Consider the following 23,102-nt stretch of genomic DNA (forward strand, 5'->3'; position numbering starts at 1 on the left):
AACAAGCTTGATTCTCTGATGGATTCTTGACCTGGGTAACTTATGCAAGTAAATCTACATTTGTCAAGCCGAGGCAGACATGTCGCCGGTTGGTTACAGCTCTTTGACCCTCAGGACGATTGACCGTATTCAACCGGTGAGTTTGAGAACTCAATGCCAAAAGAATTTCTCACCTTTCACACCCCTTCAGACCAAGTTGCCAACCGTTGATTCAATTCATCAATTCAAACACGCACGCCGCGGCCCATCGGCGGCACAAACGGGTCCGATCCGGAGACAGTGAGACCTTGCCAGTAGGAGTATAGAACGGACTAGCTCCTCGTCTCTGGACCCTTGGCCTACATGCCTCGGCAAATATGCCTTTCACGGCATTATGGCCCGGGTTATCACTAACAAGAGACCGACCCAATTGGTCTCGAGATGTTAACATGAATGGGATTTGGAGATATGTGCCGCAGTTTTATGGATTAATCTAGTTCTATCAAGATATTTGAAAAGTCCAGCTTCAATGTGAGGGTGGGTGTCTGTAAATTCCACACAAGTGACAGACACGAATCGCCCTAGAGTTTTGGGGCTGCAAAATTTATTACCGTTGCATATGCATGTTATCAGAAGCAGTCCGGCTATCATGAACCAACAGACTAATGTAGATCCCGCAGGAATGTCAATCTAATGGTGTCACGAGAGTTTCAAGCTTGAGTCATGATTTCATCAACTTGCTTCACTGCGAAATGTCGATTGTTCATGCGATGGCTGTGCTGACAGACTCACGCGGGTGCGATATATTTTGTAGCATAGATACGCTCCACAGCCTCTTCCTGTCAAGCAAAGAAGTCAAGCGAGGAATGCTTGCTCGGACCACTTTTGATTCTCCTGTCCATAGAGTTTTGCTTCCGAATCTTCAACTCGAGTCAGTCATCCCTACAGATGTGCCCATCGCCATCTCCAGTACACCGTAACTCAAACGTCGCCCATGGCCGAAATGGGAGCTGCAGGGATTTATAGCCAACAGTACCAACTGAGAGTACTATGTATATAACAAGGAACACGTATGCAGACTACAACAATAGGTTGTCTTGCGTGTACCCCGTAAATCTCATGTCGTTTGGCTTCAGTCTTCAATACAGCATTGAATACACTACATACCACAGTGTAAGCACGCACCCCTGGCAATTTTATACAAACTGCCGATGAGCCTCATTCAACAGCCCGCAACGTTCCTGCTTTGAGCATCAGATGCTGGTATGTGGCTAAGAATCCATGCATGAGTGACTTGGTCCCTGGTTACAATCGAGCAACTTTACCTATGAGATACCAAAAGTAAGCAGGGTTAGAGTCTGCTCAGTATCAATGATGTTGACAAGTACAAAGTGTTATTCCAATGTAGATAAATAGTCATTGATATCGGGAATCCAATATTCATGCTGGGATACGTATTCCCGATATATAAAAGCCACTTGGAACTACGCGAAAGCAGTGCGCTATTAGACTAGCAATACTTGGCGAGTTAAAACTGATATCTGGAATCCATCTTCATTCTCAAATCACAAATCCGAGTGACACAAGAAAGCCGTCGGCAGTAGCATTAAAAGATTTGCCTGCAGCTGGGGCCCGCCTCAAAGTTAATTATTGCAAGTCAAAGCAACAGACAGAAATCCAGCCTTGAGGCCAACAGTGGTCGGATCTGTTGGCTGAATCCCCTCAAACTAAGGTATTTCGGTGGAGATATCAAGCAACTCAAGCGTTCATCACCCGATCCATGCGAGTCTAGACGCGGCCTAATAAGCGTTGACACTTGACGAGGGAGGCATGAGATAAGGTCATGATCTACAGAACTAAGAGCTAAGAACCCCACTGTAGACCAGTTGGAGTTAAGTCGACTGTTATGGGGTTATTCTGTTGGACTTGTCTCGTTGTTATTAGTTGGTCTCTTTGAGTTGTAGGAGGTAAAAAGGTATTGTCTATATGCCAAATTGGGCAACAGCACCGAAGTATATGTATACCTGAGGGTCCCTCAATGAGACAAGCATGAGACAATTTTAATTACTGTGCTATGTATGCAGTATTAAACTGGGCTGGGCAACAGTCAAATACGATAGAGATGCAACGCAAAGGCCTCGCAGTTCAGCTGGGGACTAGCAACTCGCTAGGACAATTCGGACGTAGAATCCTTACATGCAAGCAATTCAACAAAGTATGTACTTTAGTAGTCAGCTAACTACTAGTCTACGTACTGTACCTAGTGTTGTGGCTCTTCGGTAGTTGGCGGTAATAATGGCCTCTTTGAGAGCACAATTTGTTAGTCAATTCAATTTAATATCAGCCTAGTGTGTAGTCTAAGACATTGCCAACATGACGCGTAAATGTCAAAACTGTGCCTGATCTTATCTTGGCGTTCTCACCGTGTCATGTTTCATGGAACCAACAGAACTGACAGCTTACAGGGCCGGGCTATTCGGACCTTGATCCCAGAGAAGGGTGTGTTATCCAGGAAAAGGAGGGCGAAGAGTTGTTGTTAGTTATCGTTTGAGGGCGACAGAGTTTTAAAAGTGATTTGACCTGTCAACATGTCATTGACACATGTAAGGGCTTGTTTGAACAAGCTGGCGAGGTCGAATAGAGTGACTAACTACTGGATCTACAATGCATGTCTTTGGTGACTTGTTGTAGGGCTCAATTGACCAACCAACTAACCTGTCTTGGTCTTCCGTAACAGCCGTAAATATCATCTAAAGATTAACCTTTTGTTCGCTGTACTGACGACGATGATGATGCTGATCCATTCTTTCAATAGAGTGTAACCTCGGAACCAACTACAAATCATATTCACACCGTTCTTACCCTGTCGTTTTCCTTCTCTAAACCAAGTTCTTCAGAGTCTAGACCTTTGCAGATGTCAGGTAACCCCTGTCTGTCAGCAGCCAACAGCATGACGATTGTGGGCGAGAGAAGCCGGCTCGCCTGAGAAACTGGGGTTCAAACGAGAGCCGACTGATGAGACATTTTGATGTCCCCTCCCTCCCCCATGTAAAACCGCGTAACTAATAAACCACGGCACTTGTTTTGGCAGGCAAGTAGCAAGGGAATGAAGAACACGAGGGTTCCTTTTGGTCTGAAAGAGTAACATAACTGATCTAATTGGATTGTCATATTATATCGATAAACAAAGTTTAAGGTCAGGTGATGAACCGTTGACGCCCGTAATCTGCAAATCCTTGTGTTGTATTTACTATATACGGATAGATTTGTTGAATTTTGAGACGTGCCATGACGAATGTGTAGTTCGCTTCTCAAGTGCCGGACAAGACAAGATATTCATGACACACCGTCTCGAATTGGGGACATATCCAGACGGTAGGTGTATTATGAAAAATACGCACTGCATTATATGTACCTACAGTAATTGTGACCGGGCGCAAAAGTGAGCTTTGGTTAGTAAACAACCGTTGGATTGACTTGAACTGACCCGTTATGGAAGTGAAGCGAACCCAAGCGAGAAAGCCGGAGCGGAGAAAAGAAAAGTTGACGGAATTAATTGTCACAAGTCGTTTCAAACAAGTGTACGTACATGGTCTCGCTCTATCTATACCTAGTAGGAATTATGCTGTATCCGTATGAGTATTACTCCGAAAGGAAAAAAGAAAAGAAAACAAAACAAATAAAACCCATCTCGTTCGGACCTCAACCGAGATAGGGTTGAACTGCCGTGACGAATGTAAGCCATTGGCCGGACAAAAAGACTATTCTAGGGAACAATCAACTGTCGATCATATTCGACAGAATACACATGGGTCAACAGATGTACATAGAGCCTGTCTTGTCTTGTCTTGCTACGGATACAGACGGCGGGCGGAACTGTTAATGCGCGACTGCAGTAGCGTACCGTTATGCAAGATGATCCCTTGGCTGTTGCGTTGTCCTCTAACCGTTGGACACGCGGCGACTGCTACTACACAGCCTCTGTTTGAGCGTTGAAGAAGTTGGTACCTCTGACAGGTACATACTTTTGAGACGAGACGCACATAGTGGCAACGTAGGTATGTATCCGTGTCGACGATCATCAAAGCACTTTCACAGTGAGTGACTAGGGACAAACGGAGCTACGGGGGAACTCTTTTTCAATGATGACAATGCATATCTGTTTTCTCAAGAGACGAGATGCCAAAACAGGCCAAAGATGCGGGTTTCGGCCTACACGTTGAATGCTACACTGCAAGGAACGTAGCAATTGCTCACCTTGGTTTCCCTTTTGCTTCACAGTAGTAGTATAACAAAGAAAAAGCTCGCGAGTAACAAGGCTGCCCCCAAATGCTGTGTCACTACCTAATGTAGGAATTGCAGCGAACCGGTATTAGCCATGAGATTCAATTTATGCTTTGGGCGTACAAACGACGGGAACTCTGCAGTGCAAGGTTACAGGTTTGTTTGTTGATAGTTGTCTTTTTAAGAACCTTCCTACCTAGGTAGGTCGTTTCAACGCTCTCAAGATGGTTGCATGGGGAGGGAAGGGTTTCGACAAGGGCAATTGATCAATACAACCAGACAGAGACGTTTACCCCGTGGGTTTTTAATTACAGGCTATCAATTAGTCTAGGAATACCTGCTATATTCGAAACTTGCGGGGCGATCAAGATTGCTTCTTTACGTCTTCTAGAGGAATGGAAGATTGAGCCCCTGTCGTCACCAGCCAGTAGAGCCTCACTAATAATAACCGTATGCATACACAGAGTTGAAGCGATACAAGAGAGGAAAGGAATTGACAAGGAATTTTCGCATTCAAATTTAGACGTACGAGGCTGTTTCTAACTCATATTGACTGGTATGTGAATAATTCTACCCTGCCTAGTCTGTTTCTTAAACACAACCTTTGTCGATCATTAGACTACGTCTCGTCTTGTGAAGCACTTCGTTCCTTCTGATGTCCTACAAGCGCAAGAATCTCCCGATTTAGACTTCGAGGGCCATGTTGAACAAGAACAGGGAGGGAGGGGATAAAAAAAAGAATTCTACTCCCGTCTTGTGCTTTGATTCCCTTTTCCCCGTTCCGTTCACAACCCAGCAGTTTGGCACAAAGGAATGTCTTGCGGATATCGTGACAGGTGATCAATGCCATGAGGTGTTGAGTAAGTTAGTTGACGGGCCGAAGTTGGACAAGGCGATATGCGATCGACTGAGGGAGGGACTTGTCCTACGTGTCTAGATACTAAGGCATGAGAGCAGTCAGATGATGGGATGTACCTGGTATCTCCATGTTACCTTGACGGAGAAGAGAGACTGTTGTTGGTTTGTAGTCATATCCATGATGAATGAGAGATGATAGACCCTTGTCTTTCTGCATGTGAGAAAACAAAATGGGCCGTCCGTGTTATTCAGTTGAGAGCCTTTTCAATAGATCCACCTGATCCCCGCTATAGATAGTCTAGACATGTCATGTTCTTGTTTACGAGTACGCACAGTAACAAGATATGTAGAGGCAGAGGCAGAGTCAAGTCAGATTTGATGTCAGTTGATATGCACTGAGAGAAGAACAGAAATGCCCGGAACAGGTTAATTATGATTGGGCTGTTAGTTGATGAAGGTAGGTGGTTAATTTGATGCCGCATTTGAATTCTGCACAACGCACTCTCAAAGTATCCATGTCATGACCGTTTTATGTCATTGGCAACTTCAATTCCAAAACGATCCAAGTCAGAGGCAGACTTTTCCTGATTGATCAACTCAAAGCTTCTCTTCTGTCCCGCGCATCCCACACCTGTTATCGTCTGCCACACCCACTCCGTAGTTGTTGTGGCATCCAATGATGTATCTAATCGCATTTTATTTATCGTACATCGCCAGGGTCCATGTGTGTGTGTGTCCTTTTGTGATGTGATAGAATGTTTTGTTTTAGTCTTTGACTATGGCCTCTTTTTAGAGTTTAAACTTGAGGTCAAAGCATTTCACTGTCATCTTGAGCGTATCAATTCGATACAGTCGAAGCCCAGTATCAACGGCTAGATAGGTAATGATACCTTGTGATTACTTGCATGTTCCTCTACCAAGGCAATGCAAAGACTTAGACTGTAGTGCCTTTACTGTGCCGCCGCGGGTGTAATTCCTACCGCCCAGCCGCCTCTAATAACCCCTGTGATGCATGTTTCTCAATCCCATCATTTTTTTAGTAGTCACTCGTTGGTTTAATCTATGGGATTTGGTCTGACAATTACTATGAATTACGAATACAATACCAAGATACACTGAGCACCTACAGCACATGCAGTTGTTGTATGGATGCAATATGCAGTGTGCCGACCAGTTCCTCTGGCGTGCTACATACTGCACTGTACTCACTGCAACTTACACGCCTTTAGGTATGATTCCAAGTGACACGCCCCCGGGCTGATTAACCAACACCTTGACCTTGACCTTGAAGTATCCATGCCTTATGCATTGCATTTTGTTACTGCAATAAAATCTCTCGCCATCCCGCCTTTTCGTTCGCATAGCATGCCCATCCCATACAGTTTGGTAACGATCAAGCAAGGTATTGACTGAGTGACTGGCTGATTCTTTTTTCGTTTATTGGGTTACCTTCGAGACAGTGGAGGCTCATTAGGTTGTCCATCATATCTAGCCATCTTCCGATCCTCTCCTTCTCTCTTTCCTTCTTATTTCTATTACTTTACTCTTTCTCCATCCCACTTTTCCGCCGTTCTCTCTTTCTTCTCCCAAACTGTAGCCAGTCTCTTAGTTGACACTCGGCGTCTTAACTCGCCCTACTCCATCCATCCATCCTTCGCCTTTGCCGCTTCGGGATCTAAGTCGTTCAACTCCCGCGCCCTAAGAGCTCTAAGGGAAGAAATTCTTTGCCTTAGTACTTTGCCCAACCAGTATAGAGTCCACCCCGTCTTTAGCGGACTGTGGCTTGCGCTCGCCCCATCGCCTACTGTACCTCCCGAGTCCCAAGTCGAGAAATCAAAGAGAAAGAGGCTACTCTGTGCTCTCCTCAACCAATCCCTGCTCTCCGAGACCAGCTTAGAAGAATCGCGGGAATATTCATTCACTACGTACTACGATCGGACAAGACCCTAGACAGGGCTTTCGGACCGGGTTGGGAGTCGAATCCTCGTAAAAGCACCTACATACTCTGTACATAAACGACTTTTGCAACACATGCTTCAATTCCGACTTCCGCGCGACCTCTCTAGCCTCTAGCTTACCTAGCTTCCCACTCCTCCCCGCCGCACTACCCGGTCGCTCCATTATTCCCAGGAAGACCCCAGTCTCCGTCCGACCTCTCTGTCCATCCCCTGTTGACAACACGGACTTGCAACTGCAACTTTTTTTCGTCTGGGTGGTTTGGAGTGGACTTATCAGAGCCCAGGCAAGACTTTTGAAAACATTCATCTGTCTGCTGTTGCTGCATCTTCATCCTCCTCCAGTTTCTATCACTGTTGGTCCTGGGCTTTTCATCCTCTACCTACCCTCGGCCAGCCTTTATCACACGCCGCCATTCTTAGTGGACCCATCTAACCCATCAAGAAACCAGACCAACTCGAATCATCCACCAATTCGTCTGAACCAACCGACGTTGGCTCCTAATCCTATTAAACTACCTGCATACAGCGTACATCCTTCACTTCACGTCTTCGACCTTTGGTTTGTCTCGCTCCTGGCGCATAGTTTGCCTATCTACATCAACGCACGTACATTCTACCTGCGCAAAGAGAGCCTTATATCATAACGACGCCTACGACGATTACGACCATCACGATCATAGAACAAGACTGCTGCCAGTCTTGACTACTACTGCATTATCACAGCCTGTGTCTTTGTTGAAAGCTTATGGTGTCTGATTTACTCCATCAGTAATTGTCTGCCATCCACGAATTGGGTCTCGACCTAGCTAGAACACGAAACGTTGCCGATCATCCTGCGATTATTTGCCACAAGACCCCGACGCTTTCTCATTCCCCAAACTGACCCCATCGTACCGTCATACCTTTCTACAAACACACAGCTTCTCAGCTTCAGCTCCAACCCCAACTCCAATTCCACTTCAATCCGTCACCGAATTTCTGTCCGACATTTGGGGAGTCGGGTGAACACCACCTGGCCCCTTACACCTCAGCCAACACGGCTCCACCGACCGAATCAGAATCTTGCGACATGGCTATGGATGCTCTCAAAAATCTTGTGAACAACGTCCCGGATTGGCTGAAGCGTCTTGACGACCTCAGCGGCCAGATCGACCGACGACAGGCCGAGCTGGCCGCTGTCGCTGCAGCAGAAGGAAAGAGCCCAAAGGCAAAGTCCCTTCGCAACAAGGGCTCAACTGAATCACTAAAGCCCAAAGATGACCCTCCGGTAGTCCACGCTGAGGCTTCCGCCGATGAGGATACACCTCAAGATGCCACAGTGCAAACACCAACCAAGTCCTCCAATCCACCAAAGGTCCATACACCGAGCCCAGCCTCCATTCACCAGCAACAAGAGATCATCAAGACAGCACAAGCCAGGGCACGAGCTCAGGTTAGGAAGAAGCCCAAGTCGCCCTCCATGATGTCGACTGAAGACACTCCCGCCGCATACCGAACAAGAAGCATGATCATTGTCTACTATGATAGCTATGTCCAGGGCTTCTTTGACGAACTTGTGCGATTCGTCTCATCCAGTCGTAACCTAATGCGCAAGGCCAAGATGGCTGCACGGGTCGCTCAGATCAAGAAGTTGGCTGAGCAAGACGTGTCAGAGGATGGCAACAATGATGACGCACTCCCATCACTTCGATATATGAGCAGCAGGCGATTCGGCCCCATGTCAATAGCGCGGCCAGGTGCTGGCGATCAGCCACCCGACGTATACGACAATCTCGACAAAGGCCTCGAGTTTGTACAGAGCCTGTGTGAACACGGCGCTCACCAATTCCTACGCGATGGAGATTGCAACGATGAAATCAGCAAAGTGCAAAAGCGACTCGCCGAGGTACTCGAGATGGCCAAGACAGAAATGGAGCGCGTCCAGCGCGAAGAGCCCGAACTGGCCAAGGAGACAGGCGAAATGGGCAAGATCCGGACACGACGACCCATCAGCATGCGTCGCGAAATGTCGGCTGGTCTTAAAGAAGGCAGCCCAACACCTGCCAAGGAGGAGAACAAACAAGAACCCGCAAAGCTAGAAGCTGCTGATCCCACGCCAGCACCAGATCCTATGGCGCCCATGGCGGTGGATCCAAACATCATGGAAGCCGACGAGGGCATTGATGTTGAGATGGAGATCCCCAAGCTACAATATCGATCAACCCGGGCGATGCGCAGCCGCGGTCCATAGAGTGGACGTGAGTCGTGTGCCTGGGCCATTATTCATTGAGTGTCACAACACAACACATGTTGTCTACCATGCTTTCAGTACCATTCATATCTTTTTTTTACAGCAAATGTCACACATCCATATCTTGGCGTAACGGGACTGGGAAAGAAAGAAGAAAGCCTTGAGAGAAAACCAAGCCGGGATTTTATTTTGGGTTTATGTTCCACTGCCTGGGATCAAAAAGAACCATCCTCACATCTTTCGTTATATGTCTTATCATGAAGCATTGAAATCACTTCAAAAGAAGTATGATTTATCTCTTGTCTAGCTGGTTGTCAGTCATATATATCTTCCTCACTTGGGGGCTTTGTTCTTTTCCACAAAAAAAAGAAGGACTATTCATAGCGTCGGGGTTGTTGTCACATGTTCTCTATCGAAATATCATGGGTTTTCAAGAGGAATTTTGTTGATTCATCTAGTACCACTTTCCATGTTTACATGTCTTGATTTATATAGCTTCTGTTTATCTTAGGCTAGGTATGGTTATGAACAACGGGAACGTTTCAAAAGAAGAGAGAGATCGTATGGACTGTGATCTCGTACAATCTGCATTAATATACCTAGTTAAACATTCTCAGTTGTATACTTCAATACTGTAATTTACGTCACTAAATTTGGTTAATTTGAGAGAAAGCTCCTTACGATGTATTTATGTTGTCTTCGAACTCTAGACCGATGCTATTCAATGGTGTAGGCCCGGGGTCCTTAATCAGTAGTGTGTGGGCCATAGGTAGCAGCAGGTAGCCGACCCGCGTGCTCAGGTACACCACCTACCACCGTATGACGTCCCCTGTGGCTACTACCACTTCATTTTACTTCACTTCTACATCAACAACGGTACCATATTGCTGCTTCATAGCTAACCTGCGACATACCGAGTTAAAGCGCTATAATCTACGACACTCTATCCCGACAGCTCACTTTACCAACTTGTCACATCCAAAATGACGACGGCTTCGTGCGCGGCTGACCGATAGCTTCCACCATTTAGTAAGGCCCCCCGCCATGGGTCAAGGTTTCTCGCTCGCGACGCCGTCCGTCGGCTCTGCGGGCATCGACATCTCCGAACTGAGCGATGTGCAGTACGAGAAGAGTATCGGAAATGCGAGGTTCATGAAAACCATCCGTGGTCGTCACGAGAATGGTCTAGTACTCGTCAAATTGCTTGTAAAGCCGTACCCAGAGGTCAAGCTAGAAAAGTACAAGAAACAGATTATCGGTGAGTCCAGGACTCCTCTACGGGCTGGGAAACTACTGACCGTACCTAGAGCAGCACAGAGCGATAGCAGATGTCCCTAACGCACTCGGGTTCCAACGCATCATCGAGACCGAATCCAATGGTTACCTTGTCCGCCAGTTCCTTTACAGCTCGCTTTACGACCGTCTCAGCACTCGGCCGTTTCTGGAAGATATAGAGAAGAAATGGTTGGCTTTCCAGCTCCTCTGTGCTCTGCGCGATTGTCATGCGCGAGATGTCTATCACGGCGACATTAAAGCGCAGAATGTCCTCGTGACCTCCTGGAACTGGTTGTATCTGTCGGACTTCTCATCCGCTTACAAGCCTGTTATGCTACCCGACGACAATCCAGCTGATTTCTCTTATTTCTTCGATACGTCAGGTCGTCGTACATGCTATATCGCCCCTGAACGTTTTTACGCTTCTGGAGAGGCACCGCCGCAGAAGGCAAAGATGACATGGGCAATGGACATCTTTAGTGCTGGTTGCGTAATCGCACAAATGTTTCTAGAGTCGGAGATGTTCAGCCTCGCTCAGCTGTACAAATACCGCCGTGGCGAGTACGACCCTGTCATCACACATTTGAGTGTTATTGCAGATAAGGATATCGCCGACATGATAGCACACATGATTCAGCTTGATCCGGAGAAACGATACTCGGCTGAGCAGTACCTGGATTTCTGGAAAGGCAAAGTGTTTCCGCACTACTTCTACAACTTTCTGCACCAATATATGGGACTTATAACCGATCCATCGTCAGGAAACAACCCCATGTCAGGTGCTTCGAAGAATCTTGGAGAGGCTGATGAGCGAATCGATCGCGTATTCTACGACTTCGACAAAATATCATATTTTCTTGGCTACCAACTTGAGAAGCGAACCTCCCAAGAGTTCAAACCATTTTCCAGGCTAAGCCTTTCACATTTCCCTGTACGGCTCAATATACCAAATCACAACCACACAGTATCGTCTGCTTTAGAACCGCCTGAAGACGATGGGACATTGATATTCTTGACACTTATTGTGTCTCAACTAAGAAATACTGCGCGCGCGTCTTCCCGGATCCGTGCATGTGATGTGCTGCTTGCCTTCTCAGAAAGGCTTACTGACGAAGCCAAGTTGGACAGAGTACTGCCGTATCTGATGACGCTTCTCGTGGCATATGAGACAGACCTGGTGTTGATTGCTGCTATCCGAACAATTACTCAGCTTCTGGAGCTTGTGAAGATGGTTACCCCCATTAACTCCCATGTTCTGGTAGAATATGTGTTGCCTCGTATGGAAATAGCTCTGAGCTCTCGGTCGAGGACACCTAGCCCGCTAGTCAGAGCAGCATATGCTTCTTGTTTGGGAAGCCTTGCAACGACTGCGCAGCGTTTTCTCAATATGGCGTCGAGTCTTCGTCCTGACGGCTCAATACCTATCTCAGACCCCGAGGTCGAACCAGGCGCGGATGCCAAGGCAAATTTAGAAAGTGTTTTTGATAATGCTGGCCGGCAACTCTTTGAGGTTCTTGAAAGCCACACCAAGCAGTTAGTTGAAGACTCTGACAACTCAGTTCGAAGAGCATTCCTGGCCTCGGTTCCCGACTTGTGCTACTTTTTCGACGATCATTCGAATGACGTCCTCCTTACTCATCTTAATACTTATCTCAATGACCGAGACTGGACACTAAAATGTGCCTTCTTCGATACAATCGTGGGCATCGCGATCTTCGTTGGAAGTACAAGCTTGGAGGAGTTCATGTTACCTTTGATGATCCAAGCTTTGGCTGACACCGAAGAGAATGTAGTACAGGCGGCACTTCACTCGCTTGCCCAGCTAGCCAAGCTGGGTTTGCTGTCGAAACCCAAGATTTGGGAGCTGGTCGACCTCATCAGCCGGTTCACCATGCACCCAAACCTTTGGATACGGGAGTCAGCAGCAGAATTTTTGTCAGAGTCGGCGCGATTTTTGGAACCTGCTGATGTGAGGTGCAATTTGATGCCTCTTGTAAAACCATTCCTGAAAATAGAGGTTTTGTCTGACTTTCAAGAGCTTACTATTCTTGATGCACTCAAGAGACCCTTAACAAGAAATGTCTTCGACCAAGCAATTACATGGGCCTCGAAGACAGAGCGCGGCGTTTATTGGAAACCACTGCAACAGCTCAAGCCCCTGCTGTTCGGTTACAAGGGTTCAGCATCAAGTCGATCTTCCCGAGAATTAACGCAAAGCTCCATGGGACGAGTAGCTCGTAATGACGAAGATGAGCAGTGGTTGGCGAAGCTACGGAATCTTGGGCTAAAACACGAGGATGAGCTGAAGCTCGACGCTCTGCGAGAATTTATATGGCGCCTGAGTAAGATGAAGGCGCGTGATGCTTCCACTGCAGACGGTAGCACATCTAACGGAGTGGTATCTCTGAAGAGCTTGGGGGTCAATCCCCAAACTGTGTTCTTTAATGATGCGCCCCTTCGGGATCCCAAGGCAGTTGTGGATCTTGAGCGACCAGAAGAACCATATACCATCGCGGATGCTCTTTTGGACGCCTCAATGACCATTGATGACTCGGCCGGTGGAAAGAGGAAGGTCAATAGTAACCGCCGGGTACAAAGTGTTGGTCCGCGCTCATCAGGTCGTTTCCTTTCACCAACTACTGCCGGCCGAACGCATTCCAGAACGGCATCTGCATCGCATGTAGGGCAAAGAGGTGATGACGGTTCCTTTCAAGAGTCATTGTCATCTAGGAGCGCAATCAGACACCAGACAAGCGCTCTGAACTTGCTCGATCGCAAAGATAAAAACAAGTCAATCGCACAAACTGGCACTACTGATGCCAATGCATTTGGCGAAGTTGAAGGACCATTTGCCCAAGCCTCAGCCGAACAGTTGGTATCTTCTGATGGCAAAGAAGGAGATACTGCACGGCCCCGAGTCACAAAGCACAGCTATGAGGGGAACGATCCAAGCATTCAGAGGATGTTGGACAACATGTATGTGGATAATTTCCCTCGTGATGTTATTGAGTTCGGACCAATTGTTACACCTATCAAGAGAAGCAAGGCAAGTCGCGTCAGTGTTCACCCTCGAGAGGAGCCATGGAAACCTGAAGGACAGCTTGTCGCAACATTTGCCGAACACAAGAGCGCTGTCAACAGGGTGCTGCTATCGCCTGATCATGTTTTCTTCATAACAGGCGGCGACGACGGCACTGTGAGAGTTTGGGACACAGCACGACTCGAGCGCAACATCACACATCGCTCTCGCCAAGTCCATAAGCATGGTGATAATACACGAGTCGTCGCTCTCTGCTTCGTTGAAAATTCGCATTGTTTTGTGAGTTGCGCGTCTGATGGCAGTGTGCACGTGGTCAAAGTCGACACAGTCTCTGCTAGTGGTGTGGTTAGGTATGGCAAGTTGCGTGTTCTGCGCGAGTACCAACTCCCGGATGGCGAGTTCGCAGTATGGTGTGAGCATTTCAGACAAGAATCAAACTCGACCCTCATTATTGCTACGAATCGTTCGAGGATCCTTGGCATCGATTTGAGAACCATGGATCTCCTTTACACTCTCGAAAACCCTGTACATCATGGAACACCTACCTGCTTCTGTGTGGACCGAAAGCGGAACTGGCTCTGTGTGGGCACTTCTCACGGAGTAGTTGACCTTTGGGACTTGCGTTTTAAGATGAGACTCAAGGGATGGGGTCTACCAGGCAAAGGGTCGATCTACAGGATTTGCATACACCCTACTAAAGGTCGTGGTAAGTGGGTCTGTATTTCTGGAGGCACCGGCCAAGGTGAAGTCACGGTCTGGGATCTCGAGAAGACGGTCTGCCGAGAGATCTACAGGGCTGGAGGCAGCAAGGACGGCCTAAAGGGATATGAGGCCTGGGATGTCGATGAAGATAAAAGAGAAGGGATGCTTGGACGGTATGCTACTGATATTGAGCCGAGCGAAACAGCGAACGCCGATCGAGGAGTTCGTGCTATGGTTGTTGGCACTGCAACCGTGGATGACTCGAGAGACGTCAGACACGCGTTCATCGTGACTGGTGGCTCGGACAAGAGATTGCGGTTCTGGGATCTTTCACGGATGGAGAGCTCCTTCATTTACAGCGGTCTCACGCCAGATCAAGCCAAACCAACCTATACAACATCACACCCTACAACGGCGCTGGCACTGAACATGGAGCGATTTCCTAGACAAGCACCGACAGCTCCTAATGCGGGCTCCGGACCTAAGGCCAAATCCTCAAGTGCGCGACCACCAAGATCGACAGTTATTTCCCTCCAACAGCAGCAACTGCTACAGTCACACATGGATTCTATTTTAGATGTGGCGTTGCTGGAGTTTCCCTACACTATGAGTGTTTCGGTGGATCGAATGGGTGTTGTGTTTGTGTTTCAGTAGAGCCGGGACGCAATTGGAAACGTCCCGTTAGAGTTTATCGAGAAACCGAGGGCAATCACTCTGTAGTTGGCTGGTATACATACACTAGAGTCCTGGTCTAGATGGAGTAATGAATTAACACATGATTCTGTATGAATGTATTAGGAAACAAGGAGATCGTCGTGGCTGAGTAACTACATGACAAATATGTCTATCTATAGTAATTCTAGACTCTTTCTGCGATCTATGTGGTTTAGTTCACACCTCTGGAAGAAACATGCTCAGCTTGTATCATGTATGTGTAGGTATGTAGGTATGTGTAAGTCGTTGAGAAGTCTGTTGTGGCTGAACTCCGGGCGCCACTCTGGAGCTGCAGCCACAAACGACACCAAAATTTCCCCATCCGCCTTGTCGAGGCCATCAGCCTTGCCATACATATCGACACCACCGACATTCCACACGCATCAGCTTTACCGAACATACGATCTCGAGCCCATAAAGAAGCGACTATAACAAAAATTCATATCTGAACCCCGAGGTAACAGCCCCAGATTCAAGATGCGGCTCACCGCCGACCTCATTCGGGATTCCCTATCCTACCTCAATCCTCTGAAGGAGCGAGAGCTTGATCTCCGAGGTGCGTTTTGAAAAGAGCAGATGCTACACTTTTTGATCTTTAGAGAGCGCAGAGTTGATACAATCGTCTTTGCGGCGTAACAGGACACCGAATTCCAGCGATTGAGAACTTGGGTGTTGCTGGCGTAAGTTTTAGCTTCCCATCCCTCTGCGACTTGCACAGCTGCTAATAAATGGACGTGTGTAGCCTCACGATGCCATCGACTTCACCGACAACGACATTCAAGTACTGGGAAACTTCCCTCTGTCGCCGCGCATGACGACCCTCCTCCTCGCGCGAAACCGAGTCTCGAGCATCCAGCCTTCTCTGGCCAAGGCCATCCCGAACCTTACCAACCTGGTTCTATCGTCAAACAACCTCGTTGAGCTCGCGGATCTCGACGCGCTGGCGTTGTTCCCCCGATTGACGCACTTGGTTCTGTCGGATAACCCTGTTTCTAAGAAGGAGGTGAGTCTGAAATGCGACAGGGCAATGGATGTCTTTTACTGATGGCGCGGTGTAGAACTACCGATACTGGCTGCTCTGGAAATGCCCCTCTGTACGGTTTCTCGACTTCGTAAAGGTCAAGGAGTCTGAGCGGGAACAGGCTCGCGAACTGTTTGGAACCGAGGAAGAGCCAACTGCTTTGGCTGCCAAGGTTCGTACCATTCTGTTCAATAGCAAACAGACCGTCTCCAAGACTAACAATATACGCAGATCCAAGGCATCAAGACCACCAGCTTCAGCACCTCCGCCGATGGCTCGGAAGCACCCTCCAAGCTCTCACGAATAAAGCTCACCGACGCGGAGAAGAAGCGATTGCAGGAGCGCATCAAGAAGGCTACCAGCCTGCAGGAGATCATTGCGCTGGAGAAGGAGCTCAACGAGGGACGTCTGCCTTCTGGTATTCACGGAGATGCTATGGAGGAATAACACTTCGCATGTATGGAGTAAGGCGATTGGCCGAGCAGGATATGGATGGGGTTTACAGAAAATATCATGATTATTCGTCTTTGGGGATATATATCCTCCTGCAATGACTACTTTTAGTTGATTCCGTCACTTCCCCTAACTTGTACTCTTGTGTTTCTGGTTATTTGGTCTGCACAGTGTTGAGCTAGACTATTTCACCATGCTTCGTCCTCATTGTCACTGTTGAGTATAGACGATAACTATCCAGTCATAGACACATCTCCGTCCCGATTTGCGCCACTGGCCTGTCGTACCTCTAGCTCCAATTGTGTATTGGGGTCGTTTTGGCCGTCATTGAGATGTGTAGAGGCGCCCACTGAGCTGCCGTTGACGTGAGGCTTCTTGGCGCCGTTCGCCATGGGAAAGTTGATGGTCTGGTTGCTGCCATTATCCCCTTGAAGACGTGCTTGTGTTGCCTTGGCAGCGGCTTTGATATGCTTGTAGGGCACCGTCTTTGGCACAACGTCTTCGAGAAACTCGAGGTTGTCATGATGTGCGACGGCGGAGGCTAACAGCGTTAAATAAAGCGTTAACAAAATGAAGAGGGGTTAGACTTACCAACATCCTTGTATTGGATGTTTCGACGGGGCTTGCGGTCTAGCTTGGCTTGGGTGTGTGATTCCTCTGCTAGATGCTGGACAAACATCTCCTATATAGCGTGAATACGGAGCCAAAAGGACAAGGGAGAGGAAGCATACAGCAGCGAGTGTGATCACGAAAGCTGCATTGTTGGAGCAGAGACTGATCTCGGGATCTTGTGCGATAATCTTCTTGACTCTTGAGACTAGATCTGTGTTAGGTCGTGGTTGTTTGAGCTTGATGGTTGAACTTACGTGGAAGTTGGTTTTGTCCTGTAGGCTCCTTACGAGGAGGGATAGCTGTGGTATTGTAAGGCATGATTGCTGATGTAAAATAAAAAAGAGTATTGGGTGTGTTGGATATGAGTCTGTGAGAGTTAGAATATTTGAGCCCAGTGACTTTGATATTGGTCCGTGGTAGAGGTCAAAGTTGGAGAATACAGGGGTAAAACACAAAGGCAAGTTTTGATCACGATAATAACAGCGACAATTTAAAGTTCATTGGATACAAAACCCTTACAGAGCGTAGTCTCGGCACGATATCAAACAACAATAGAACCTGGGCCACTAAAGGCCAAACTCACCTTGTTTGAACTAGGTATATAGGTCAATAACCAGAGGCAGTCAATGTCAGGGGCTAGGCTGCGCTGAGGGCTTGGATGGTTTAATAAAGATCAGGAAGAGGTAGAAAATCTAGACCGAATAAGAAAGAAATTGTTCTGCTTTAGTTCAGTACTTGCCAAGAATCGAAGTTGAGTGCCGTATATGGAATTGTCATCCAAAAAGGTCAAGACAATATGCGAAGAAAGTCGGATGAGACGCGACGCTGCAACCACTAAACGCGGTTTTTGTGGCTAAAGCTTAAGCCACAAATTAGTGTCAGCCTCCCTACTGGCCATTCCATAGTACCTATGACACTTTCCATAGAACAACGTAACAAAAGAGCACTCTCGGAGTAGAAACGACTCTTTTGTCCGCCTTGATAGCATATTTAACTCCTCCATTCCCAGTTCCAAGTTGTGCGACTTTAGAACCATCCGCCGAGCGACAATGGTTACCTTGTCCGAACCATGAACGTGCGACAATCATCCTTCAGCTTGGCCCCTCCTGGTCCTGAGAGACGTCCCTCAGTAGTATCACGTCTATCGTCCGTCTTTTCCAATGCAGATCGAGAAGCGGGGAACACTACATCTACAGGGGCGGGCCTCATAGAGGAGGAGATTGCCGAGATTAAGAGATATGAAGTGAGTCAGATATGCGCCAGACGTGCCGTCTCCACGCTAACCAATGGGTTAGGACTTTACGACAATAGGTATGCGCATCTCACGACCGACCACGACTGACGATCCTCAATACTAAAATACGTGGCAGACTGGGTTCAAGACGCCGCTCGCGAGCAAGCAAAGCGTAAGGTGCGGAGGAAGCAAGCAGCCGGCCTCTACGATAAAGGACAACCTGGCTGGCGATATCAGCTATGGAGGAGTTATGATGCGGCGCAAGCCTGGATTGTGGTTACCATCATTGGTGTTGCGATTGGGTTGAACGCGGCGCTCCTGAACATCATCACAGAATGGCTTTCCGATGTTAAGATGGGCTACTGTGAGACTGGGTTCTATCTAAACGAGAACTTTTGCTGCTGGGGAGAAGAGAATGGTATGCTATTGCCCACTTGCGATAAGTTGTTCAATAATACTAACAAGAGACAGGATGCGATCAATGGCACAGGTGGACAGGTTTTGAGCCTTTGAATTATTTTGTATACTTTGTCTTTGCGGTAAGTTGTCGGTTTGCCCATTGCGCCAGTATCTAACAGCATAGACCCTGTTTGCTTGTGTCGCTGGCACCTTGGTCAAGTCGTTTGCCCCATATGCCGCTGGTTCGGGTATTTCTGAGATCAAGTGTATTATTGCCGGGTTCGTTATGAAAGGTTTCCTTGGCTGGTGGACTCTTATCATCAAATCCATATGTCTACCTTTGGCTATCGCATCTGGCCTATCGGTTGGTAAAGAAGGTCCCAGTGTGCACTACGCCGTGTGTACGGGAAATGTCATCTCTCGACTCTTCGACAAGTATAAGCGCAATGCTTCCAAGACTAGGGAGTTCTTGAGCGCATCAGCCGCCGCTGGTGTTGCTGTTGCTTTCGGCAGCCCTATCGGTGGCGTTCTCTTTTCCCTCGAGGAGATGTCCAACCAGTTTCCTCTCAAGACTCTTTGGCGCAGTTACTTCTGCGCCTTGGTGGCGACGGCTGTCCTTGCTGCTATGAATCCCTTCCGAACCGGTCAGCTAGTCATGTTCCAAGTCGAGTATAAGAACGACTGGCATTTCTTTGAGTTACTTTTCTACGTCTTGATTGGTATCTTTGGGGGTCTCTATGGAGCTTTTGTGATCAAGTGGAATTTGCGGGTTCAATCTTTCCGTAAGAGATATTTGAAGGATTATGCCGTCCTTGAGGCAACCCTCTTGGCAGCTGGTACTGCTATTATTGCTTACCCCAACGCTTTTTTGAGGATCGACATGACGGAGAGTATGGAGATGCTCTTCTCCGAATGCGGTCATGGAGAATCGTACCATGGCCTCTGCGAACCTAATAAGCGGTGGTGGAACATCACATCGCTGTTTCTAGCTACCTTTCTGCGACTATTCCTTGTCATCCTATCTTATGGATGCAAGGTCCCGGCCGGTATCTTTGTTCCTTCCATGGCGATTGGCGCATCCTTTGGAAGAATGGTTGGTATTATTGTCCAGGCTATTCACGAGGCCAATCCTACCAGCGTATTCTTCTCCGCATGCAAGCCAGACGAGCCTTGTATCACGCCCGGCACATATGCCCTGCTCGGCGCTGCCGCCGCGCTGAGCGGTATCATGCATATCACAATTTCTGTGGTGGTCATTATGTTTGAACTCACAGGTGCTCTCAATTATATTCTCCCAACAATGATTGTTGTCGGAGTCACCAAGGCTGTCAGCGAGTTGTTTGGTAAGGGAGGTATTGCCGATAGGATGATATGGTTCAGTGGGATGCCTTTCCTTGACAGTAAAGAGGAACACAACTTTGGCGTGCCCGTTTCAGCAGTCATGAGAACCTCAGTTGTGTCAATGCCTGTTCACGGACTCACTTTGGGTGAAGTCCAGCGTCTTCTCGCCGACGACCGATATCAAGGCTTCCCCGTAGTCGAAGACAAGCACACCAAGGTTCTTATCGGCTACATCGGCAGTATAGAATTGCGCTATGCTATCGACAAGATGAGCCGAACGTCACCTTTGTCCGAGACATCAAAGTGTACGTTTGCACCATCATCGTCAAATTTGTCGACCACATCCCTCCATGGCGACTCGTCGCATCCAGCAACCCTCGACTTCAGCCGATATGTCGATTCAACGCCCGTCACAGCTCACCCAAGATTGCCCCTCGAAACCGTCATGGAGTTGTTCCAAAAGATTGGTCCTCGTGTTATCCTCATAGAATACCATGGCAAGCTCACCGGTCTCGTGACAGTCAAGGATTGCCTAAGATATCAGTTCAAGGTTGAAGCAGCCGAGAACCCCAAGGATAACCACCGTATCGAAGAAGGACAAGAGCAACTGTGGAACCTGCTCCTTAGAGCCGGCAACTGGTTCTCTTGCAGAGTTTCGAGATACTCTGGGGGTCGGATACGCTTAAGTAGCACCTCTGGCGATGAACGACCTATGGGTAGGGGGCAGATTCTGGATGGTGACGAAGAAGTACTGGATGAAGGCGTCGAGCTGGAGAGTCGACGGTAAATGTATGATTATATGCTTATCAGAGCTTGTGATATTTAACCTATAGAGATGTGCATGATACGCTGGCGTTTTGGGCCTTATATCTATTACTTTTATATAACCAAACACTTTTACTAAGCCAAATAAGCTATGTGCATATCCCAGCATACATCGTGCTTATGCGAACTCGAATGGCCTCCGGAGTAATATTATTGTGACCTTTCATCTGACACTCTTCCCAAATCAATGATATCTTCGTCATCATCCCTTCTCTGCTCTTCTTCATCTTCTGTTGGAATGGGCACATAACTTGGTCCCTCAGCCGCGGCAGCAGCACCAGCATCCTTAGCCTCATCTTTTCGTCCAACAATGACATTGCCTGCAACAAGGAGCGCAGCACCAGCCCACCACAGTGGAGGCAGAACCTCTGAGAAAATTAAAGCGCCCAGAAGAGCAGTAATCATAAAGTTGGTCGAAGTGTTTAGGATAGATACCTGCGTAGTAGATGTGCCGCGTGCAAGAGCTTGTGTGAAGAGTGTCCACATCTAAGACCGTGAGTAATTGCTATATCAATTTGAGTTTATGGGTATAACTTACCACACCATTGAATGTGAGGTTGAGGACAAAGAATGTCTATTAGTGTTAGTACAAGGTTCATCGACAGCTGAGAAAAACATACACCTCGAACTAGATATTCGACAATATCCTTGTGAGAAGAGAGACCGATGAGGCTAGCAATACCATTGGATAGGTTTGTAGTAAGTTGTGTAGTTGTCCTGAATCAATGATCAGCTACGGTTACCTACTGTGAATACAAAATGCCCTCTCAAGAGCTGCACTGTATTCCACATCTCCCAAGACTTACAATTTGGCAAAAACACCATTGAAAGCTGCGCAGGCACCACTAGCAACAGCAAAGAACATCCATTGCGACCGTAGGCTCCAATTACTAGGCATCGGCATTGTAGAAGCTGGTTCGCTCTTCAAAGACGAAGGAGGAGAGGGTTCAGGTCTTGAAGCTGCTGCTACTGTTTGGCGTTTACGAACCATGGTTACCGGACAGTTCGGAAGCTTTAGCTTGGTGATGAGATCGTAACGGCCCCTGATGATGATGATTGAGGGACTTGGCAGGCTTGTTAGAGGCTGGGGAGTGGTCTTTTAGTGGGGGACAGGCCCCGGCTGAGAGGCGCTCCAAGGAACAAGCCTTATCACTCAAATCTGGGGAAATGAATTTTAAAGATGCTACATGCGACTTCAAGATTAGAGCTTAATTATCAAAGCAAATATAAACCAAAATCAAAATATCATTCTTCAGGTATTCCTGTGTTAACGACACGTTCAACGAGCCTGCCTTGCGTGTGCTGAGCTAAGTATCTTATGCCCACCACCACCATCAATATTGCGTCCCTGTCGTGAAAAGAATAGCCATATCCGAGACGCCACCCAATGCTAATAAACCAATATTTCGGTAGTTGCCCAATCTTTGACCGTTGTATGCCCGCGTCTTCGTAGCTCGTGATCTGCGATCGTTGGTCGTGAGACTTGATCATCCCATCCTTGCCTTTTGGCCCTCACTTCTTCTCCGGGATTTTGAGACAATCTATCCGGGTGATGTATCGTGTCGCATCTCCAGTTGTCTATTGTCCTTCACCAGGCTTCTTAGCATTGCAGCTGACAATCTTGACCTTGTTCGCCGTGATCGACTGGCTTCCGCTGTCCATCTTGAACGTCACGTTCTTGATCAAGAAGGTCCAAACCTCATCGCAAAATCGGTACGTATCGAGGCTTCCCTGTGCGGGCAATGATGGTAAGTACTGTTTTAAACACCAGCGCCGAGCATCGGAGCTATGTGCTCACCTTGAACTGGAGACGGGCCTTGACATTCTTCTGGAGCGCCTCGGTGATGGCCTGATCGAAGTTGCCTAGAATCTTCATGGCGAGCTGGGGGTTGATGCGCTCTTCGCTTATAAGATCATCGAGTGTGTCTGTCAAAGCAAGACCAATGCTGGAAGGAACCATGTTAGTTAAGCTGTCGCAAAGCAGCGTACGGCAGTTTCGCAATACCTGCTTCGTCGGTACAGCTCGTAGAATGACTGCGCTCCAGTAGCCATGGTTGCGATCTAATTTTGCGGGTATAAAAAGGTGTCTGGTTAATCGATTGTTAATTTGGCTTTAGATGGTTAATTGTTTGTCAAAGGCAAGGTTCATGAGATACGACTGCCTGTGGAGGGAGTTG

At 47.7% G+C, this 23,102-nt stretch overlaps 7 protein-coding genes across 7 annotated transcripts; 4 read left to right on the top strand and 3 right to left on the bottom strand.

Moving 5' to 3' along the window:
• Nucleotides 1-8,148: 8,148 nt before the first annotated feature.
• On the top strand, nt 8,149-9,309 carry FSST1_011051 (uncharacterized protein; the record flags this gene model as incomplete). Its single annotated transcript, XM_083234145.1, has 1 exon — nt 8,149-9,309. One exon carries the CDS (start codon nt 8,149-8,151, stop codon nt 9,307-9,309), a length of 1,161 nt encoding a protein of 386 aa, XP_083080747.1.
• A 1,044-nt stretch (nt 9,310-10,353) lies between these two features.
• Nucleotides 10,354-14,980, top strand: FSST1_011052 (ubiquitin-binding serine/threonine protein kinase VPS15; the record flags this gene model as incomplete). The annotated part of the gene is made up of 2 exons (XM_083234147.1): nt 10,354-10,567; nt 10,617-14,980. 2 exons carry the CDS (start codon nt 10,354-10,356, stop codon nt 14,978-14,980), a joined length of 4,578 nt encoding a protein of 1,525 aa, XP_083080748.1.
• Nucleotides 14,981-15,517: 537 nt separating this feature from the next.
• FSST1_011053 (U2 snRNP complex subunit LEA1) lies at nt 15,518-16,508 on the top strand (the record flags this gene model as incomplete). Its single annotated transcript, XM_083234148.1, has 5 exons — nt 15,518-15,596; nt 15,680-15,720; nt 15,783-16,043; nt 16,099-16,233; nt 16,293-16,508. The coding sequence occupies 5 exons, from the start codon at nt 15,518-15,520 to the stop codon at nt 16,506-16,508; spliced, it is 732 nt and encodes a 243-aa protein (XP_083080749.1).
• Nucleotides 16,509-16,747: 239 nt separating this feature from the next.
• On the bottom strand, nt 16,748-17,444 carry FSST1_011054 (histone-fold-containing protein; the record flags this gene model as incomplete). The annotated part of the gene is made up of 4 exons (XM_083234149.1): nt 16,748-17,055; nt 17,106-17,196; nt 17,246-17,331; nt 17,381-17,444. The coding sequence occupies 4 exons, from the start codon at nt 17,442-17,444 to the stop codon at nt 16,748-16,750; spliced, it is 549 nt and encodes a 182-aa protein (XP_083080750.1).
• Nucleotides 17,445-18,195: 751 nt separating this feature from the next.
• FSST1_011055 (chloride channel) lies at nt 18,196-20,887 on the top strand (the record flags this gene model as incomplete). Its single annotated transcript, XM_083234150.1, has 5 exons — nt 18,196-18,369; nt 18,422-18,437; nt 18,497-18,778; nt 18,832-18,899; nt 18,944-20,887. The coding sequence occupies 5 exons, from the start codon at nt 18,196-18,198 to the stop codon at nt 20,885-20,887; spliced, it is 2,484 nt and encodes an 827-aa protein (XP_083080751.1).
• A 188-nt stretch (nt 20,888-21,075) lies between these two features.
• Nucleotides 21,076-21,916, bottom strand: FSST1_011056 (uncharacterized protein; the record flags this gene model as incomplete). Its single annotated transcript, XM_083234151.1, has 4 exons — nt 21,076-21,411; nt 21,464-21,499; nt 21,546-21,642; nt 21,732-21,916. The coding sequence occupies 4 exons, from the start codon at nt 21,914-21,916 to the stop codon at nt 21,076-21,078; spliced, it is 654 nt and encodes a 217-aa protein (XP_083080752.1).
• Nucleotides 21,917-22,503: 587 nt separating this feature from the next.
• Nucleotides 22,504-22,977, bottom strand: FSST1_011057 (transcription initiation factor IIA subunit gamma; the record flags this gene model as incomplete). The annotated part of the gene is made up of 3 exons (XM_083234152.1): nt 22,504-22,680; nt 22,724-22,871; nt 22,931-22,977. The coding sequence occupies 3 exons, from the start codon at nt 22,975-22,977 to the stop codon at nt 22,504-22,506; spliced, it is 372 nt and encodes a 123-aa protein (XP_083080753.1).
• Nucleotides 22,978-23,102: the final 125 nt, after the last annotated feature.

Source organism: Fusarium sambucinum, chromosome III, assembly GCF_050947815.1.
Source record: "Fusarium sambucinum isolate potato_lamoka chromosome III, whole genome shotgun sequence".
Classification (NCBI taxonomy): Eukaryota; Fungi; Ascomycota; class Sordariomycetes; order Hypocreales; family Nectriaceae; genus Fusarium; species Fusarium sambucinum.